The sequence below is a fragment of the Gadus morhua genome, chromosome 10 (genome assembly GCF_902167405.1).
Source record: "Gadus morhua chromosome 10, gadMor3.0, whole genome shotgun sequence".
Taxonomy (NCBI): domain Eukaryota; kingdom Metazoa; phylum Chordata; class Actinopteri; order Gadiformes; family Gadidae; genus Gadus; species Gadus morhua.
In genome coordinates, this window is record NC_044057.1 from 17,570,762 (window position 1) to 17,588,767 (window position 18,006).

An 18,006-nucleotide genomic window follows, 5' to 3' on the forward strand; every position below is an offset into this window, starting at 1 on the left:
AGAAAGTGAGTGTGAGAGAGAGAGAGAGAGAGAGAGAGAGAGAGAGAGAGAGAGAGAGAGAGAGAGAGAGAGAGAGAGAGAGAGAGAGAGAGAGAGAGAGAGAGAGAGAGACTCAGGTGTATGATCAAGGAGAAGCCTGTATCGCTCTCCGCCTCTCTTTTGCTTTGTATTCACATCTAAGGCTTAACTGTTTTTTTTCCACATGCAAGAGATCACAGGGACACCTGTGGATATTTGATTGCAAAAATAAGACACTTAATTAGATTCCCCATGTGTATATTATTGTTTTCCTGTTAAGCCTGCTGATTGAATTATGCATGACACTATAGTATATCTGATTAAGGAACACGAGTGGGCTACCTTGTTAATTAAGGGTTTTATTTATTTCTCTTTGGGGGCAAGGGTGTCATAAATATAGGGCAGTAAATCCCATTGAGAATTTAACCGTGTTTAAGGGCTATGCGAACAAAATTGAACTGACTGACCTGTCCGATCAGCCTACAGAGAAATACACAGGTTGGTGAATTATTGAAGAATCACGACTAGAGGGTGAAATGGAATTCAGTGTGTGTGTTTACTTTGGAACGCATGACAATCGGAGGTGTAGACCAATCAGAAGACGCGGTGTACTCGGGGGGCGTGTCCCGTACAGTACACAGTGTTCCCTGTTTTGTTCCAACCTGAAGCAGCTGCGCGCTCCAACTCCCCAGCAAAGGAAAAGATAGGGACACTTTGGGTGGCAAAACTCGGTCAGTAAGTTAAAAGCGCAACATAACGCATTGTATTCCCACATGTTCGATCATTAGCCTCGCTTCTTGGCTCGCTCTTTTTTAGGCTCAACTGGCTGTGTCTTGGACAACGCGTCCAGTACTTGCTTTGTTGTTATGGCATCAAATGCCAACCCCTGTCGTGCAAAACATTAACTTGTTGACACCGCAATGAAGCACGCTATCTCGTGGTCGACCATGAGCATGACCCCCCAAACCTTTTTTACTCCCAAGTACTTTCGCTTTCAGCAGCTAGCATAATTTAGGCCTACGTGGATAGAGTCGAGTTGTCCGCTTCAACGTGTTGTTTACCCTGTCTCTCCTGCAGGATATGCCGTGGGTGTTGAGAGTATTACATCTCTAAAAAACAATTGTTTCTCCGACCAGGGGACTGTTGTCACCACTATATCTCCACATCAAGACACCATCTGAGCACCATGGCGGTGGCTGCGTCTCAAAGAGGCAGTCTACGGGAGGACCTGACGTGTGCAATATGCTGTGATTTGTTTCGAGATCCTGTCATGCTTCCTTGCGTGCATCACTTCTGCAAGAACTGCATCTCCAGGTACTGGAGAGGGGTGCAGGGTTGTGTGAGCTGCCCCCAGTGCCGCAAGGAGTTCAGCTCCAAACAGTTTCACACCAACTACTTGGTGACGGCCATGGTGGAGAAGGTCAGAGCCAGCTCTCCGGACAGCTACACAATGAATATAGAGGTGGGCTATTGTTAAACTTTGTTCACATTTGCCAGCAATAAAGAGTATATGTATTCAGCTCTAATTGGATTTCTGACAGGTGCCTGGTGCATGTTAATTCTCAGTGATTTCCAAGTATAGGCTGACAGATTAAATGTCAGTTGACGTATAGCTTTGAAGCAGGTCTTCATTAACCTGACACGACAGATGGTTTTACACAGAACCATATGGGATGTTGTCCTTGGAAACACTTTGGAAAGGGCAGGAACTTTAAAAAAAATACTTGGCATGTGATTGAATGTACCATCTGTCTATCACATATCACACAGATCCTGTAGTTCCTCATTGAACTTTGATTGGTCCGAACCCCTGCGGTTCGGCCACAAGCTCATTACTTGAAGCCTGGCAAAATGGATTCTCGCGTGATCCTAATCTCGCAAATCCAGCTGCCCCGCAAGCTCAAGACTCTAAATCCTGTGAACTGGAATAATCAATACAGTTGAAGTCAATGGCAGTCCACCTTGGAGCTATCCACAGCTGATAACGTTTATTTTGCTCATTTACAGAACAGTGTAGATGACACTATCTCAGTCAATTAAATACATTGGTAGCTGCGATATCCCTCCCATGAATTGCTAAGAGCGAAGAATCAACTGCCTCTCCTTCTAACTGTATCATAAATATGCATGATGACTGTATGACTGTGCCCAAAGGAAATATAACGGTACAATATTTTCTGTTATTATGCATATGTTTTTTTGCTACCTCTTGCTTCTTCAATTTGTTGAATCAGAAACAACTGAAGGAGTCATTGGAAAGCCATCTCGTGAAGAAGGAAGAGTTCTTCAACATAATCCACAGGGACCAAGAGAAGATGGACACCATAAAGGTACACTGGTCTGTGTGGCCACAAGGGCTGGCAGCACTTAACAGATAAGATTGCTCATATCAGTCCTAAGGGCTATATTGGGTGATGCTTGCTGATAAAGTGAGTGCTTCAATGCATAAAGCAGGTGTTCACAAATGAACACGCACCTATCTGTTGCCAACATGGCCCTTTAAATATCACACTTGCTTATGTGTTCAGTGATGTTCTGAATATTCTGTGCATCATTAACTCCAATTATGTGACCTCGGACTCGAGATGTGTTTGGCAGCCTCTGAAATTAAAACTAAATATCGACGCTTTGCCCAATTAACTTGGAAAATTGCAGGGTTTCTTGGTTAATCTCCAAATTGAGTTAACAAGACCTCTTATATTACCTTAGGCGGCCATTGGATTGGCTGCAATTTTTAATTAGTATTGTATCGTAAGGACAAAACACCCATACCCCTTGAATCAGCACACAGGGTCCGGTCAACTCGCCAGCGCTGTGGGTTTGCATCAGGTAATTGGATGGAGCCACAGTATACTGCAGGTCCTTCACCAGCCGTGGATCTCTCTTCCTTTGCCCCAGAGGGTGGGAGCCGAGCTTCAAGCCCGTGTCCAGGGCGAGTTCAGGGCCCTGCAGCAGTTCCTCCAGGAGGAGGAAGCCTGCGTGCTGGAGCAGATGAGGCGGGAGCAGCGGGAGGTGACGGATAAACTGCAGCGCCACCTGGAGGACAGCCGGGAGGCGGTGAAGGAGCTGGAGCAGAACATCAGAGCGCTACAGCAGGCTTTCGCCGCCAGCGAGAACACCACGCCGACCGAGGTGAGCGTTAACCCCGTACAGGCCTCTGCTACGTACTAGAAAATCAGTTTGGAGTGATATTATAATAGCCAATGCATTTTCTTTTTTTATAATAATGCATTCAATAAATCCAATCTCAGACGCAAGGACATTGTACATATGGAATCACAGAGGACAAACCCAGGACACACTGTGCGTGATTGTGCACACTCCTACACACAATCACCATTCAATATGCATTAAGAAGGGCTACGTCAAGTAGAATAAACTTGGTAGATAAGGAGGTCTACTCTTTCTGAATCATTTGTGTATTGTTCAAACGAGACCCCTTACTATTATATTATCAGTTTGGATAATTCAATTTTGCAATCAGTTTCGCTTGTCTCATTTCAGAATAGCACTAATGCAGTGTAAATCTTATTTTTTTCCCTCCTCATCCTCCTCTGTCTCTTAGCTGCCACAGATAAGGTAAGCAATAATGACATTATGTTTGATAGACAAGTATTTGGCCTGCACTCACACATGACACACTTAAATGATTAGCCTTTCCATTTGTGTGGTAGGTAGTGACAACTGCCCTGTGAACAAATGACCCGTGCATACCTGAAAACGTTTGTTTGCATTTCGCCAGGCTGTGTGTACAGGTGGACGCGGCGCCGGAGCTAGATATGAATGCTTTTAGCGTCAAATACACAGCGCCATTACAGTACATCACGTGGAGGAAGATGTTCAAGTCTTTAAAACCAGGTAATGCTTTCCCCTCAGGGGTTTGCTCCTCTTAGGCAGCTGCATGAAAGAATAACAACTGCGTGTACAATAAGCAATGAGAACAAAGAGTGATCCTCCGTACAGGAGGTAGAATTACCGGCCGACCATAACACACCCACATTGGAGGACATTAATCAATGTTTTACATGATGACAATGACGCAGAGTCTTATCGGACTCAGAGATTATGAGCCGTTCTTATCACCTGTCACTCAAGCCTTTATTTACCTCCCCACGCCTCATAGGTCCGGCCCCGTTGACCTTTGACATGGACACGGCCCACCCGAGCGTCTACGTCTCCAGGGACAAGACGGTGGCGGTGGAGTCCGGCAGCGGCCCGGTCCCGTACAAGCCCAGCCCCAAGCGCTTCCTGCAGTGCGTCAACGTGCTGGCCGCCGAGGGCTTCGGCTCGGGCCGCCACTACTGGGAGGTGGGCGTGGGCAGCAAGCTCAAGTGGGACCTGGGCGTGGCGTCGGAGGCGGTGGACCGGGGCGCCCGCGTCAAGCTCAGCCCCGAGAGCGGCTACTGGACCCTGAGGCTGCGCAACGGCGACGAGTACTCGGCGGGGACGCAGCCCTGGACACGGCTGCCGGCGCGCTCGCTGGCGCCGCCGCGGCGCGTCGGCGTGTTCCTGGACTGCGAGGAGCGGCGGGTGTCCTTCTACGACGCGGACAACATGAGCCTCCTGCACTCGTTCGCCGACGGCCCCAGGGGCAAGGTGTACCCCTTCTTCAGCCCCTGCATCGCCGACGACCGCCAGAGGCCGCAGCCCATCCAGCTCATCCATCACCTCCCCGTCTCTCTGGTGATCTGAGTGCGGTCCGGCTGGGGAAGCAGAGGCGTGACCAGACCGAGGCGTCCGTTAGCTCTCGTAACCAAGTGCCTTTGTAGCCATGCGTAGCAGTAGCAGCGTTGCTACTGTTGTTGTTGTCAATGGTGTACTTCTTGTTAGAGCCTATGTTGTTGATTCTGCCATGTGATGAGCCAACAGCTCGCATAGCTTCTCATCTCATTGTTCAATTATCCGGACATTTGATTTAATTGTTTCTTCATTGGCAGACTTTGCTATATATATCCCTTTTGCATCGGAAAGCGAACAATGGAACATTTTAGGATGACTGGGAAACGAATGATGCTGTGCTTAACCTAAATTGTATGACAATAAGCTGCGTTGTGTGGCCTGCCAAACTCTAAAAGCCAATTATAGTTAAAGTGCTTCAGCGCTTTACCAAACACTAGTAATTACATTCCACCGATTTGTCAATGTTCTTTTAATATAATGGCTGCTAATGACCATTATTCGGCCAAATAGTGGACTCAATGCATGCGTGCATTGAATAAAATCCCCATAGAAAAACTTTGAAACCATTGAAATATTATTAGAAGCGTTTCGGACCTTTGCAACACTATTTAGATCACTATATAATATTTTTTATTATTAGTCGTCTCATTCAATGCTTGGTGGTTTAGCAAGTTAAATGTCCTTTGTGTACTTTATTCCTTTTTTTTGTTTGACTTGAAGATTTGGTTAAGAAAATTATGATTGCAAAGTATTGACTTTTGCAGTACCTTGTGGGTATATTGGGTACCTTTTCCTTGCGCCAATTTAAATGCAAACTGCAAACTATTCAACGTATTATTACAGAAAATCAATCAAACATTATTGAGTTGTTTATCTCATTATTGTTGCTGCCCATCTCAATCTTTATTTGCTCTGCACTGAACACTGCCAAATGTGTTCAAAAGTGAAATGTTAACCATTTCCAAGCCCTTTGCATGACAAGTAGTGCAGCCCCACATCAGTTGAAGAAAATAATAATGTTATAGATTAAAATCAGTTGGAAAATCCCACCAATGAGATTACATAAAAGATCAATGCCCACACAATATTAATACACATAATGCACTTCACTTACACAATATGGGCTTTTTTTCCCTCAGGCCTATGACTCTCGGGTGACCTTGCTTGAAATATGCAAGGATGACAAAGTGGATCGCACAAAAAGATTGAACAATAAAGCGTCCTGTGTGTGTGTGCTCGCACGTGTCCGTGTGATGGGTGGGGGAGAACCCTGACAGACCTGCACCTGGTGTGGATGTTCTGAACACATCTGAGCCATCCCTGACACTTTAACTGCGAGGATGGGCCTTGTCCTGTGGTTATCTCTCCAAACACACGAACGCACCAATGTCCTGTTTCCCTTCGGCTGGTCAGAGGTCAGACAAACAGGGAGAGAGTCGGGGGCTGCTTGACGGGCCTCTGGGGGCAAAACTGCAGGATACTGTGGCGTCCTCTCCTCCAGACTGGAAAACTAGTACGACGACTGTCCAGACTGAATACGTGGGCCTCCGTTGGAAGCAGCATGCTCTGAATGAATGGCAGCATTTACTGCAGACTAAAAACAACTACTGTCTAAAAACGGACCTTGAATTCTTTCTCTTGCCGTGTCGCTGTCATAGTGTTGAAATGGAACAAATGAAAAGTAACTCGGGCTTACTCTGTGAGTTGCTGTTGCTTAGAGTCTGACCTTTAGTCAATGGAATTAAAGAATTCTATTTTGCAATTAAATCAAGGATTCTAGCAAAATGACGAAGAAATGAGGTTGGACTCATTCTTGCGGTGAATAAAACCCACACTTATTATCAGTCTGCCGACCCACTAAGGATGTTACGCTGTGCACATTAGCACCCTTCTCGTTTTACGATGTATAAGGTGACATCCAACGTGCATGACAGATTCTACCTATATTAACTGAGCATGACCTGTGATTGTTTCATTCACTGTGGGGGTGGGGGCCGCATTCCAAACATTAACCACGGCGTCCAAGCCTTTTCAGTCACATCAAAGTAGCCCGTCGCAGCCTGCATGGTAGTTGAGGAGAGGAGCATGTGAATGAGTGGCGGCCAGTAAGTGAGTGGGTTGCCTGTATTTTCCACATCCTTCCTAGGATGGCACCAGTTGATCCGTTATGTGTTTCCTGCAGAGGGTAGGCCGGATGGACTGGTGGCCCTTCAAGGACGAGTCCTTGAGCTGTTTTAGTCCCCCCCCCCCCCCCCCCTGCATCCCCCCTCACCCTCCCAGGAGCGAAGCTGCATTATACCTGCCACTTTCATCTCACTCCCAGAGTTGCCTCAGTCAACATTTCTTAACTTTTGGATGGTCAGATGTCTGTTTTGACATCCATGATCAGCATCTCTATTTGCTGGCGATCAGCTCTGTTTTATTTGTAATTGAACGTTGGAACTCCCCGCAGCATGCCAGACAGGCCACAGGTTGAAGTCTGTTTTTATTTCTCGGAGCGAAGTGTGCAATAATCTTTTTTTAATGACATCCAGTCAATCACAACATTGATTTTCAGGGCCAGGCTAGTGGACGGCTGTAAATGAGAAGGGTAGTGGTGTGCCCACACAAACACGACATGTTCCTTCTGCTCCATGCTGCTGCTCATTCGTTGCTTTTAGCCCGACTTTTAGCCCGTCACATAAGAACTCATTTATAGGATGACTTGTGTTCAGTTTATTCAACCAAAGCACAAACCCATTAAAATGAATAAATAGCACGGCCCATTAGGTGGGAAGGAAGATAGAATTGCACTCATTCTGGAAACGTAATTTGTTATGTTATCAGTTTTCAGCCCTGTGAGTTTTGAGAACAAAAGGGTAGTGGTATCTGCTCAACGGATCAGGTATGAATGGAGATCGTGGTCATTTTTTCTTTATAAAGATGTGAAGCAAAATGGGTGCATTTACACACGCAAGCACAGACGCACACATAGGCACATGCACACACATACACGCACACCCACCCACACACACACACACACACACACACACACACACACGGGTTGTTTAAGTACAGGTTTTATGCATGTGTGGCCATGCTTTTACATTTGAAAGATTTGCTCGCCAACACAATTGTCACACCACATTAAACATGGCAATTCACAGTATATAAATGGTTTTATGTGTTAAAATGATCTTTGAAACACCAGGCAGTAATTTGAGATGTTTGATGAAAGTTCTACTGCACATCTTTCACCATAGCCTGTTCCATGACCAAGGTATAAGATACCTTATCATCTGCTGGCCTCTGTAAGGGTAAAATCTCCAAGTTAAATTGCTGGTACTTGCTGTTCTTTAGAACTGTGTCCCGCTGTAGTTAACCTTTAAAATGGATCAATAATAATCCATCGAAAAAGGTAAAAAAATAAATTATAATTTTGGAAATTAAGCCATATACATTCTGGTGCCCAAAGATAGACAGCTCTATGAAACAACTCAGTATGATATTGTGTAGGCTTAATTAAAACCACTCTGAACGATTAGGTGGCCATGATTTAAATGTTATCTTTAGACCAGGAAGAAAATTAGTCATGAATATGCCACCTCTCCCACACGCACACACACACGCACGCACGCACGCACACACACACACACGCACGCACGCACGCACGCACACACACACGCACACACGCACACACACACCGACTTTAGTTGCTTGTTTTATGAACTAGAGGGGTGGGTGTGCATGCTCCAGTCACGAGCAGGGGAAAGGGAAATCATTGTAAACCCCATTCACTGCCCTGTGCATCCATTTGACAGGAAAACGCTTTTCTTTTTCTTACCATTCCGGAATTCGCACATCCTCTCTCCAGCAGCCGAGTGGGGAACGCATCGTTCGCCTGGAGTTCACCTGAAGAGTGTTTTGCAGACGCGGATTATTAAAGCGACTTTCCATAGCGTTTCCCGCCTTTCTAGAGTGGTTGACTACACAAAGATTTAGGATTTAAAAAATAATATTACTTAAAAGTAAATATTGGCTTACCACTGCCAACTGGAAATTTGGAAATGAAGACAGATGCAACGTTTTTCTGTCGAGTTTGGATTGTAATTGCGTGTGCCTCAGGTGAGCATGACTTCTTGAAAGTTTTTGGAGTGAAAAGTTTTTATTGCATGTCAGAGCAGAGGAGGAAGAGCTGTTTTGTTGATCAGACGCTGTCCTTCGATACTAAAGTGGAATATATGATGTTCGCTGGTCATCAGAATCATTCCACAGGCGTCTCTTGCATTAAAAAAAAAATCCGTTAATTTATTAACGCGTCAATCTCTCAATGACCATACAAATCATTGAATCCTGACCGAGTCCATGCAGATGTCCTGTATTCCTGTTGTATGTTTTAATATAGGCTATGTTATATGCCTACATATAAAAAAATATGTATAAAATTAATAATTTCCCGAATATTAGCTAGGCCTAGTTAAACATGTGTCAAATGTGATGGTGAGTTGGTGTGTTATGGTATATGATTTGCAAATTGTTTTTGGTAATTCCTTTGGTTAGGGAGTGACATAATGATGGAGCGTTGAACTGCAATAAATGAAGACCTCTTAACTCCTTTAATGTTGACCTCGTGAACAGGCGGCGACATACACACCGCGTGCGTTCGAGTTATTGACTGTATCCCTTACTATTGATTAAGTAGGCCCACAGGTGATATGGAACCAATGCATGTAGGCCTATTCATCGACATAACCCTAAGTTCGCAGTTTTTACTTGAAGCTGAACCCGAGGTTCGGAGTAGATCGTACATTCACCACGAGTTGCTGCTGAACAGCTGGGGCTCTTTTTTGGAGGAAGAGATAGACCATATGGCCACCCAGGGTGCTGATTGGCTGTTACTCTATTCAGGCTATGACTCACACTCGATGTGTGTTACCATGACAGGATATGGGACATGTACTAATATTTATAGTCGATTTCTGATTTAGTATTGCTATGATATTAAGATACTATCAATGAAGGCATATATTATTGCATCCTAGTGTGCTTGCATACTATTATTCTGCCACTTTTTATTAACATCACGACTTAACCATTTACATAAATCTCATTCACATATTAATGCATAGAATCTACAAAGCAACGCCAAGAGAGTAATTGTCCCACGTCACAGTTCCTTAACCAGTTCCTCCTCCTACTTCTTCTCTTCCTCCTCCTCCGCCGCCTCTTCCTCATCCTCATTCAAATCATTAGCATCGTCATTATGTAATAAAGGTAGTAGGCTGGGTAGTAGGTAGTAGGTATCAGTGAGGAAGCTTGTCCTCATAGGACAAGCGCTGGGATTAATGGGGTTTGCTGCAACTGAAGCAACTCTATTCAGTTATGATATAACAGGAGAATACCATGGTGGTCGCTGAAAATGCAATAAATATGAGTTTATTTCCTGCAATGATAAGATTAAGGCCTTTGGGGGCTGGAGGAGGAGGTGGTGTGTCCGTGTGTGTGTGTGTGTGTGTGTGTGTGTGTGTGTGTGTGTGTGTGTGTGTGTGTGTGTGTGTGTGTGTGTGTGTGTGTGTGTGTGTGTGTGTGTGTGTGTGTGTGTGTGTGTGTGCGTGTGTGTGCGTGTGTGTGGGGGGACTATCCACTCTCAATACAATACTTTCTGTCTCGGTCGTCACAGGGTCAGCACGGCCATGTTTCAGTCTCGAGTCTCTCAGCCTCATGTTGATCCCAGACCGTTTCACTTCCTTCTTCATCCTCCTCTTCCTGAGGAGAGAGCCGAAAAAACGAAACAAAACATTTTGGGGACATTGTTTTAGTGAAAAGGTTCTGGTGTTGGGTGCCTGAAGCAGGTGACTGAGTTCTAAAGCTTTGGTGACTCACTGTTTTCCCCGGGGTGCGCTCCCTCTTGGCTGTCATATGACTGACCGTAACAACTGATTAGCCAAAGAAACCAAAGCAGCAGTTTCAGACAGTTCAGAGGCCGAGCTCTGAATCCAAATGAGAGCGATGATGTGTGTCTTCCACCCCGACGGCTCAATATTGTTATTGCTGTTAGCGGTCAGTGTGTGTGTGTGTGTGTGTGTGTGTGTGTGTGTGCGTGTGTGAGAGAGTGTGAGTGCCTGTGTGTGTGTGTGTGTGTGTGTGTGTGTGTGTGTGTGTGTGTGTGTGTGTGTGTGTGTGTGTGCGTGTGTGAGAGAGTGTGAGTGCCTGTGTGTGTGTGTGTGTGTGTGTGTGTGTTTTTTCTGTGTGCATACCTCTGCTTGATCAGATCATCCTACCCCCCCCCCCTCCCCCCAAAAAAACAATCTGAAAGTGTGTTATTGTAGTCACCTACTGTCTGTCGGTTGGGGTGGCTCCAGCCAACAACAGTGAGCCTTCAATCTCCCGGCTGTGATCCTCGGGTTTCAACCGCATAAAGGGGATCCTCTCTGGGCTGGGGGGGGGATCCGTGCCCTTGGATATTAACTGGCGAGGGAGCGGAGGGTGGGTGGTGGTGGTGGTGGTGGTGGCTGGTGGTTGCGGGTGTAGCCACACGTAGAAAGAGTGGAATGCCGTCGGTACCGGCTGGGGAAAGTCGGATGAATAAATATGCCAACAGCGGCGGCGCTGTCATCGTGTGGGACATATGGGAGCATGTTGTAGCGGCCGGGCTGTTGTGCACGGGAACCATGTTGTCATCACGTGTGGCTTGCAGGCGTATGTTCAATCTATACACCAGCACCCATGCGCTGAGCGCGTTGTAGGTGCGGAGGGATTATCTCCTTCAGCGGCAGGAATCCATAGCCAGGGCCAAGTTACTGTCTAGTGAGTGTCAGACATTTAATGCAAACCACCTGTGTTTATTTATTTATTTCGTTTTTTTTTTCTTTCTTGCTTCCATCCCCTTGACCCCTCAATGTGTTGCGTGGCTATTATTTACATAAGTACAGCGTTATTTACGCTGTATTTACTGGATTCTACTGCATGGGGTTTAAGGAAGGGCTGTTCTTTTCCCATGGTATCATATCAGGGGGCCTCGCTGAGGCATGGTATTATCTTGTGGTGTGAGAGAAATGTAAGTTTCTTTTGCCGCGCAATGCAGTGAGCATCTTCCTTGAGCCCCGTTCCCATGACATAAGAGGCCCCGAGGCTGCATGTCTTCCATGCTAAATTGAAGAACAATAAACAGGCCTCACCTTAAGGCAGCCATAGCCACTTTCCTCGGATTATGTTGGCATTATCAGTCTCTTTATCGTCTCCTCTTTCTCATTCCTCAAACAGCAAGCAGAGGTATTGATTTTTGGTGTTAGTCATATCAAAAATACATCCCTTGATCAGCTTCTAGTTTGTGTTGGACTCCTTGACATTGAGTCCTTGAAATTGGAGAATGTGAACAGTTTTCCACTGGGAGTTTCATTGCGTCACCTGTAATTGCATCACTAAGAGATTAAAGTTCTCTTTTAGACTCCCATGTATGTTGTGGTTGAACTGGAATATGGCTGAGAACCTCCCATTTGCATGGCAATCACCTCCATACTTCAAATGAAAGAGTTGAAGTCGGAAGACCGCAGTGGATCGACATGCCCTTTTCACAGAAGCCATTTTGACACTTCATGGCAGCGTAAACACAGGTGTAATTGATGAAATTAATTTCGTTCCCAAAATCAGGGCCATTATAAATAACACCTGTTTCTACCCTGCAATAACATGGTAAAATGGACTGCTGTTTAAAGGGCCTATTACAACTCACGAGGACCCCTTCTCCTGTCAGCCTATCCAGAACTTATTGCATGTAGTGCCACACCTGCAAAGGGTCAAAATCTCCCCTTCCCCAGCATCGACGTATGTTACACCACCGTTTGTGTTTTCTTAGCAATACTGAGCCTAATTTCTTTCACTTACTGGTGTTAAAAAGAAGCTTAAAGGCTGTTACTATTGGGACTCTCCTCTGGGGCAGCACCTGCATCTGGTGCATCAGCAGCTGGGTGATTGCTTGTTGAATGAGTGTAGGTTTTTAACAGAGCACCAATAACACTCCTATGCTATGATTCAATCGGGTTCATGGGAACGAGAACATATTGGCACGGCCTAATGAAAATGTGTTGCACTATCCCGAGGCCTTCAACCTCGCCTTTTGTTGAACTGCTGACAACTTGCCCCGTTGACCTTGCCTTCAGCGCTGCCATTCACCCAGGTACCAAAGGATGTCTGAGGCAGCCACCGCCATAGCAACATGGTCGTTATCCTGCATCCATAAGATCAAACACAGCTTGCTCTGAGGTTTTTCAGCCAACGAGTCGACCATTGTGCAATCAAAATCACCCCATCTACTCCACATTAGTAATCAATCAGCGAGGAGGGAAATTAATTCAAAGATTGAAAGTCGATACAGCAGTGCCTGCAGCTATCCGGTAATATTCCATCAAGTATTAACCGCAGGTTCATTCCGCCCCCCCCCCTGCCCCTCCCCCCCCTTGCCCCCCCCCCCCCCCCCCCCCCCCTGCCCCTGCCCCCAACTAGGGGGGAACAAATATCATCTAAAGTCATAAAAAGTGCTGACTGGTGAAAATAGCCGGTCACAGAGGAAGAGCCTTCACTGTCCGGTGTGCCTGAGAGGCAGGTATAAGAAGATTGAGTCGGATAGGAAACGTGCCCCAGATGGCCGTACGCCATGCATCCTTATGTTGCAAATCCCTGTTCGGACAGGAAGTAGGAAAAAGTCCTGAATCCTAATAACGCAGAGAACAGGGACGCGCTGAATGTCATCTTACTTCCTAACAATGAAATCAAAAAGCGTGCGTGCCAGTCAGTCTGTTGCCTGACTCAGGCGCTGTGGCCTTGTGTCCAATTGACTGAGGAAATAGATTGTGAGTTATTGTTGTTTTGTTCCATTATTCCTTTCAGATGGGTGCGGGGGAGTACTGTGTGTGTGTGTGTGTGTGTGTGTGTGTGTGGGTTGCTGGGTGGGCGGAGATGGATGGTAGCATTGAGAGAGAGTGTGAGCAGAGAGAGAGAGCGAGAGAGGTTGAGGAAGAGGCAGGAGAGGGAGAGCGAGAGAGGTTGAGGAAGAGGCAGGGGAGGGGAGCCCTGGGGCTTGGTTGACTCCACATCCCAGAGACCAGGTCTGCTCCGTGGCCTGGCTGCCCTTCTGGCTGCCCCCCCCCTCTCCTGCCGGACACGGCGGCTATTTCAGAGGCCGGCGGCCCTGGCCTTTACACATACTCACACGGGGACACTGAAACAACTGCAGGCTTGTTTTTGTCACCTACGCTCGGGGTTGCTAATAACTCAATAGCTTCTTTTTTTTTTTTTCAAAAGTCCCATTCAGCCCAATTTGCATATAATTTGCTAAACGATTATGCAGGCATTAAATGTAACTGTTGGAGGTACGTGGTGTACTTTTTGTCTGCGGTACATTCCCTGATTTTGACGTACTTTGGGTATTCTAATTAACTGTGTAAAAATAGCATAAAGTTTGGCAAATGTTAAGTGATGGAAACCTTCTAATCAAGGGTAATGTCCACTTTTCAGCAACGGTATAAAGGAAAAACGTATTTCTTAAAAGACTCCCACAGTTTACCCCAGGCTAAATCCAGAATACGGTTTATTTTGTTTTGTTTATACTCTGATCCTCTTTTCCTGTTCATGACACGTGACCCATCACAGACAAAACTATAGAGGTGCAAGGAAACGCACTCAGGGCAACATGTCCTGCCCTGTCCATGAAAAAGGGAAACTGGAGAAACAAAGACATGATGGAGAAAAACAGGAAGTTTAGCAGCAATAAAAGACAAGACACAAGACAGAATTTCATTCTGTCTTGGCGCTTAGGGTTAATCGTTTTGCTCACACTTACCTTTGATGCCGGTGTTTCACACAGTTTCTATTATCTGTCAGCCTCCCATTGGGCTGTACATGGGTGAGAGGTGGGCTGGCTTTACGTTGAGATTAGTATGCCTCGTGGAATCCAGAACCGTTTTAAAGTACGGCCACAAGTTATCTGCCCTCAGCAGGTGTTCTTCATAATGTCTTTGATGAATGCCTCTATTCTATATCCCCTAAATGTGTCAACTGGAAGTGAAAAAGTAGAATAAGTAAGCGACTTTACATGAGCAGGTTATTTATGACTCCGGCTCCATGAGTTATACGGAGAGCAGCACGCCATCTATTTACATCAATAGAAGGAGGAAACAAACAAGTAAGTATCCGTTCATCCTCAGTGGCGTTCGATGCATCATCCACTGATGCAGTAGAAACACAGTACTTCACATCAGTACAATCTGACCCTTCCCCAGCGTTTTCGCCGTTGTGCCTAGACACAGATTTTTCAGATGCACATTTGTATTATTTTTCTCTGCAACTAAGAATAGGCTTCGGGTTACCCTGGCATGAATATTGACGGGCTCTCATCGACAAAATGGACACGTCTTTGGGATCGCTCAGCCCTGTTTGTTGCCAAGACGACAAGCTGCAGTATATAAGGTATAAGTGGTGTCAATAGGCCCGAGTGCTCTTGGGAAGGACTTTCTTTGGCTCTCTTGAGTATGTATACATCTGGCCTTTCCATCATGACAGAAGCATGTCAGCCACAGCCTCCATAAACACCAGCTGTGTGCTCAAGTAGTGTGTGTGTGTATGTGTGTGTGTGTGTGTGTGTGTGTGTGTGTGTGTGTGTGTGTGTGTGTGTGTGTGTGTGTGCATGTGCCAGCGTGCGTGTGTGGGTGTGTGTCCGTGTGTTGAGCGACCATATTTACGTTTGTTGACTCACTCGTACTCCAGTGTCATACAACACTGAGAAATGTTTTCCCTCCTCTAATGTCCTTCAGTACAGTGACTCAACTTCACACCCTAATGCACACTGCCTGTTTCTAACTCCCCCCCCCCCCTCTTTTCTTAACATCAGAAAAGTTGTTTTAGGCGACTTAAAGCGTGGTGTTTGCTTTAATAAGCCAGCTGGGGCCGGGACAGAAGACAAAGACAATACTCCCTTCACCGAAATCTCCACTCACAACAACAGAGAGATCAGAGTCATCCCGCTGAAGCCATGCAGACATGTGTGTATACACACGGGGACAGTACCGGTGGGAGGTCCCCCAGTCACGCCAAGTCAATCAGTTTCCCTTTTAACCATAGCAAATCATTGTGCCCTTTCAGTGCCTTGCTGAATGGTAACCACACGGAGAGCCCATGTCACCACGTGTTACTGACAGTGTTTTGTTTTACTGTCAGGTACTCAAACTCCAAAGCCCGAAAAAAGGCTGAACGATCTGTCGTGTGTGTGGGAGTTCACCTCAGTCACACTCACAACAAGCCAGGCTTTTTTGATGCATGTTGTGTTGTTTTTTCCAAACCACAACTAGTGTTTTTCAATTGCCGATAAGCCCTTTTAAAAAGCCCACTTCAGTAGTTTATATTAGTCTGAAGTAGCCCTGTCCTCACTATATAAACATCCATTTCTCATTCCCCTGGCCATGAGTCATTGGAGATTGAAGGGAGGGCATCACCGCAATAACTTGTGTGTGTTTTATCACTTCTATAACACGAGGAATGCTGCCTCTTCTGGGCCTAAGTAAAATCACCTAAAGTGTCAGTCTTATCTCCTCAGCACCAAGCGGAATGTCTTGGAAAGAGGGGGTAGCCCGATCTGACACTTTTCTGGCACTCTGCCCTTTTCCACATTTGTTAAAGGTAGTCGTTAACCATTCAATTTCTGAGCGAATTTTTTTTTTTTTTGCTCGAGCAATCAAGCGACAACAACCCAAACGGTGTGGACACACACTCGGTTGTGATTGGAAAGTCGCAATGCTGTGTTCCGGGCGTGCCGCAGAGATAGCACCGAGTAGGTAATGTTCTAGACACGGAGGACATTACTCACAATCAAGGAAATATTGGAAACTCACTCGCATCGGAACCCGGGAGGACATCTGTTTTTTCGTGTTTTGAAGTCCCCCTCATTTGGTGCGCCTCACCCGGCACGGTTTTTGCGTGGCGCCACACGCACACTGCACAACCACGTGTTGGCTGGTGTAATTTCACAGTGTATATGTTAGTATAATAAACCAAAAGCCAAGTGCACCCCAGGGCGACCTTATGACATCCGTATCAATGCAAAACAATCGCTCATAGAGCCACACGAGGATGGAGCACGTTCACGACACTTCAGCGACAGCGCACTGTATCTCACCCAAGCGGTACTTTACAAAGAGTCCCTGATGTGTTCTTTGGTGCAGGATCCAGAGCTCCCCTTGATTTGTACCTTTAATGACTTTTGGCCGATTGGCAAACAATTACTAATGTGCTACAAATCTTCTTTAGGCAACTCAAACCTCATTCAAGGGAAAACATTGAACGTTCACATGCACACGGGTTTCTTCTCTTGGCCGCTCCTAGCGTGGGTCCCCGCGGTGGTGTAAAGGGGTGCATGTCGTATACATGCATATGGAAGATATTGACCTGATCTGGAATCTGTGAGCTAAATCACTGTGACACACACACACACACACACACTCCCTCGGGACCTGCAGAGGGATGGGGACGGGAGGGGATGGGGGGGTATTACAGTTCCTGATGTCCTATTGGCTACAAAACGCTGTCAGTGGCTTAACAGAAGGCCTGTTGCACACGACCCCCCCATCACCACCACTGCACCTCTGCACTTCCCTTAAAATATAAAAGTCTGGATGGAGTTGCGTTCGGCAATTTCTATTGGCCCACGTCGGCCATATCTGCTGCCTTGGTACATACACACATGTATGTGGTACATGAACATTTATGTAGGATGTAAGGAAATCAGGTGCATTTAAGCATTAAACTCAGCCAGGCAATGGACTCTGTGTCAGGAGTTGTCAGGCGAATGTGTGTGTGTATAAATAGATACATTTGTGTTGAATCAAAAATGACAGATCTGTTGCTGCACCAATGATCCATGAGTCTTCTGAGAGCCTCTGGTCTTAGCGTGGGTGCGATGTGTGCAGTCCTTCTGGTGCTGGCATGTTGTAGGTTAACACCGGACGTCAGACACCATAAATCAGAGCGGTTTCCGCATCATCCATACAGAAGAACGTCACTCGTACAACAGGATTAGCCGTTTAGAGATGCTTCACGCAGGTTAGACGTCGTATCTCACCCTGAAATCTAATCCGCCGTGACATTTAAATAAGATTTCTATTCTTCCAATTTGTCAGGAAGCAGGTGTTACCCCCTCTGCACTGTGCCCACCAGCCCCAGCGCTTGTTCTGCGCTCACTGCTTGTAATTAGACCGTGCTTTTGGACGACCCCTGCGATGTGTCACGTTCGTGCATTCTGGATAGTTTGGAAGATAAAGCAAGAGACATCTTGAATATGTA

The 18,006-nt window shown here is 46.1% G+C and overlaps 2 protein-coding genes across 4 annotated transcripts in view; both read left to right on the forward strand.

Moving 5' to 3' along the window:
- The first annotated feature begins 637 nt into the window (after window positions 1–637).
- On the forward strand, window positions 638–5,559 carry trim105 (tripartite motif containing 105). 3 transcript variants are annotated; one of them, XM_030368736.1, is made up of 7 exons: window positions 638–749; window positions 1,155–1,480; window positions 2,253–2,348; window positions 2,917–3,150; window positions 3,584–3,597; window positions 3,761–3,876; window positions 4,142–5,559. In XM_030368736.1, the coding sequence occupies exons 2-7, from the start codon at window positions 1,205–1,207 to the stop codon at window positions 4,708–4,710; spliced, it is 1,305 nt and encodes a 434-aa protein (XP_030224596.1). In that variant the 5' UTR covers window positions 638–749; window positions 1,155–1,204; the 3' UTR covers window positions 4,711–5,559. The 3 variants fall into 3 exon arrangements, with proteins under 3 accessions (XP_030224596.1, XP_030224595.1, XP_030224594.1); XM_030368735.1 differs by having other exon boundaries at window positions 652–749; window positions 1,096–1,480; XM_030368734.1 differs by having other exon boundaries at window positions 666–753.
- Window positions 5,560–8,442: 2,883 nt separating this feature from the next.
- flt4 (fms related receptor tyrosine kinase 4) overlaps window positions 8,443–18,006 on the forward strand; it is a 47,578-nt gene continuing 38,014 nt past the window's right edge. The window contains 1 exon segment of the mRNA XM_030367945.1: window positions 8,443–8,802. Within this exon segment, the coding sequence (XP_030223805.1) occupies window positions 8,745–8,802 (58 nt within the window). The 5' untranslated portion in view covers window positions 8,443–8,744.

Excerpts from the sequence above, each read along its gene's own strand:
- trim105 (XM_030368736.1), top strand. The coding sequence starts at position 1,205 with ATGGCGGTGGCTGCGTCTCAAAGAGGCAGTCTACGGGAGGACCTGACG. Across the intron at positions 2,349-2,916 it reads AGAAGATGGACACCATAAAG|AGGGTGGGAGCCGAGCTTCA; the intron begins GTACACTGGTCT and ends CCTTTGCCCCAG. Across the intron at positions 3,877-4,141 it reads GTTCAAGTCTTTAAAACCAG|GTCCGGCCCCGTTGACCTTT; the intron begins GTAATGCTTTCC and ends CACGCCTCATAG.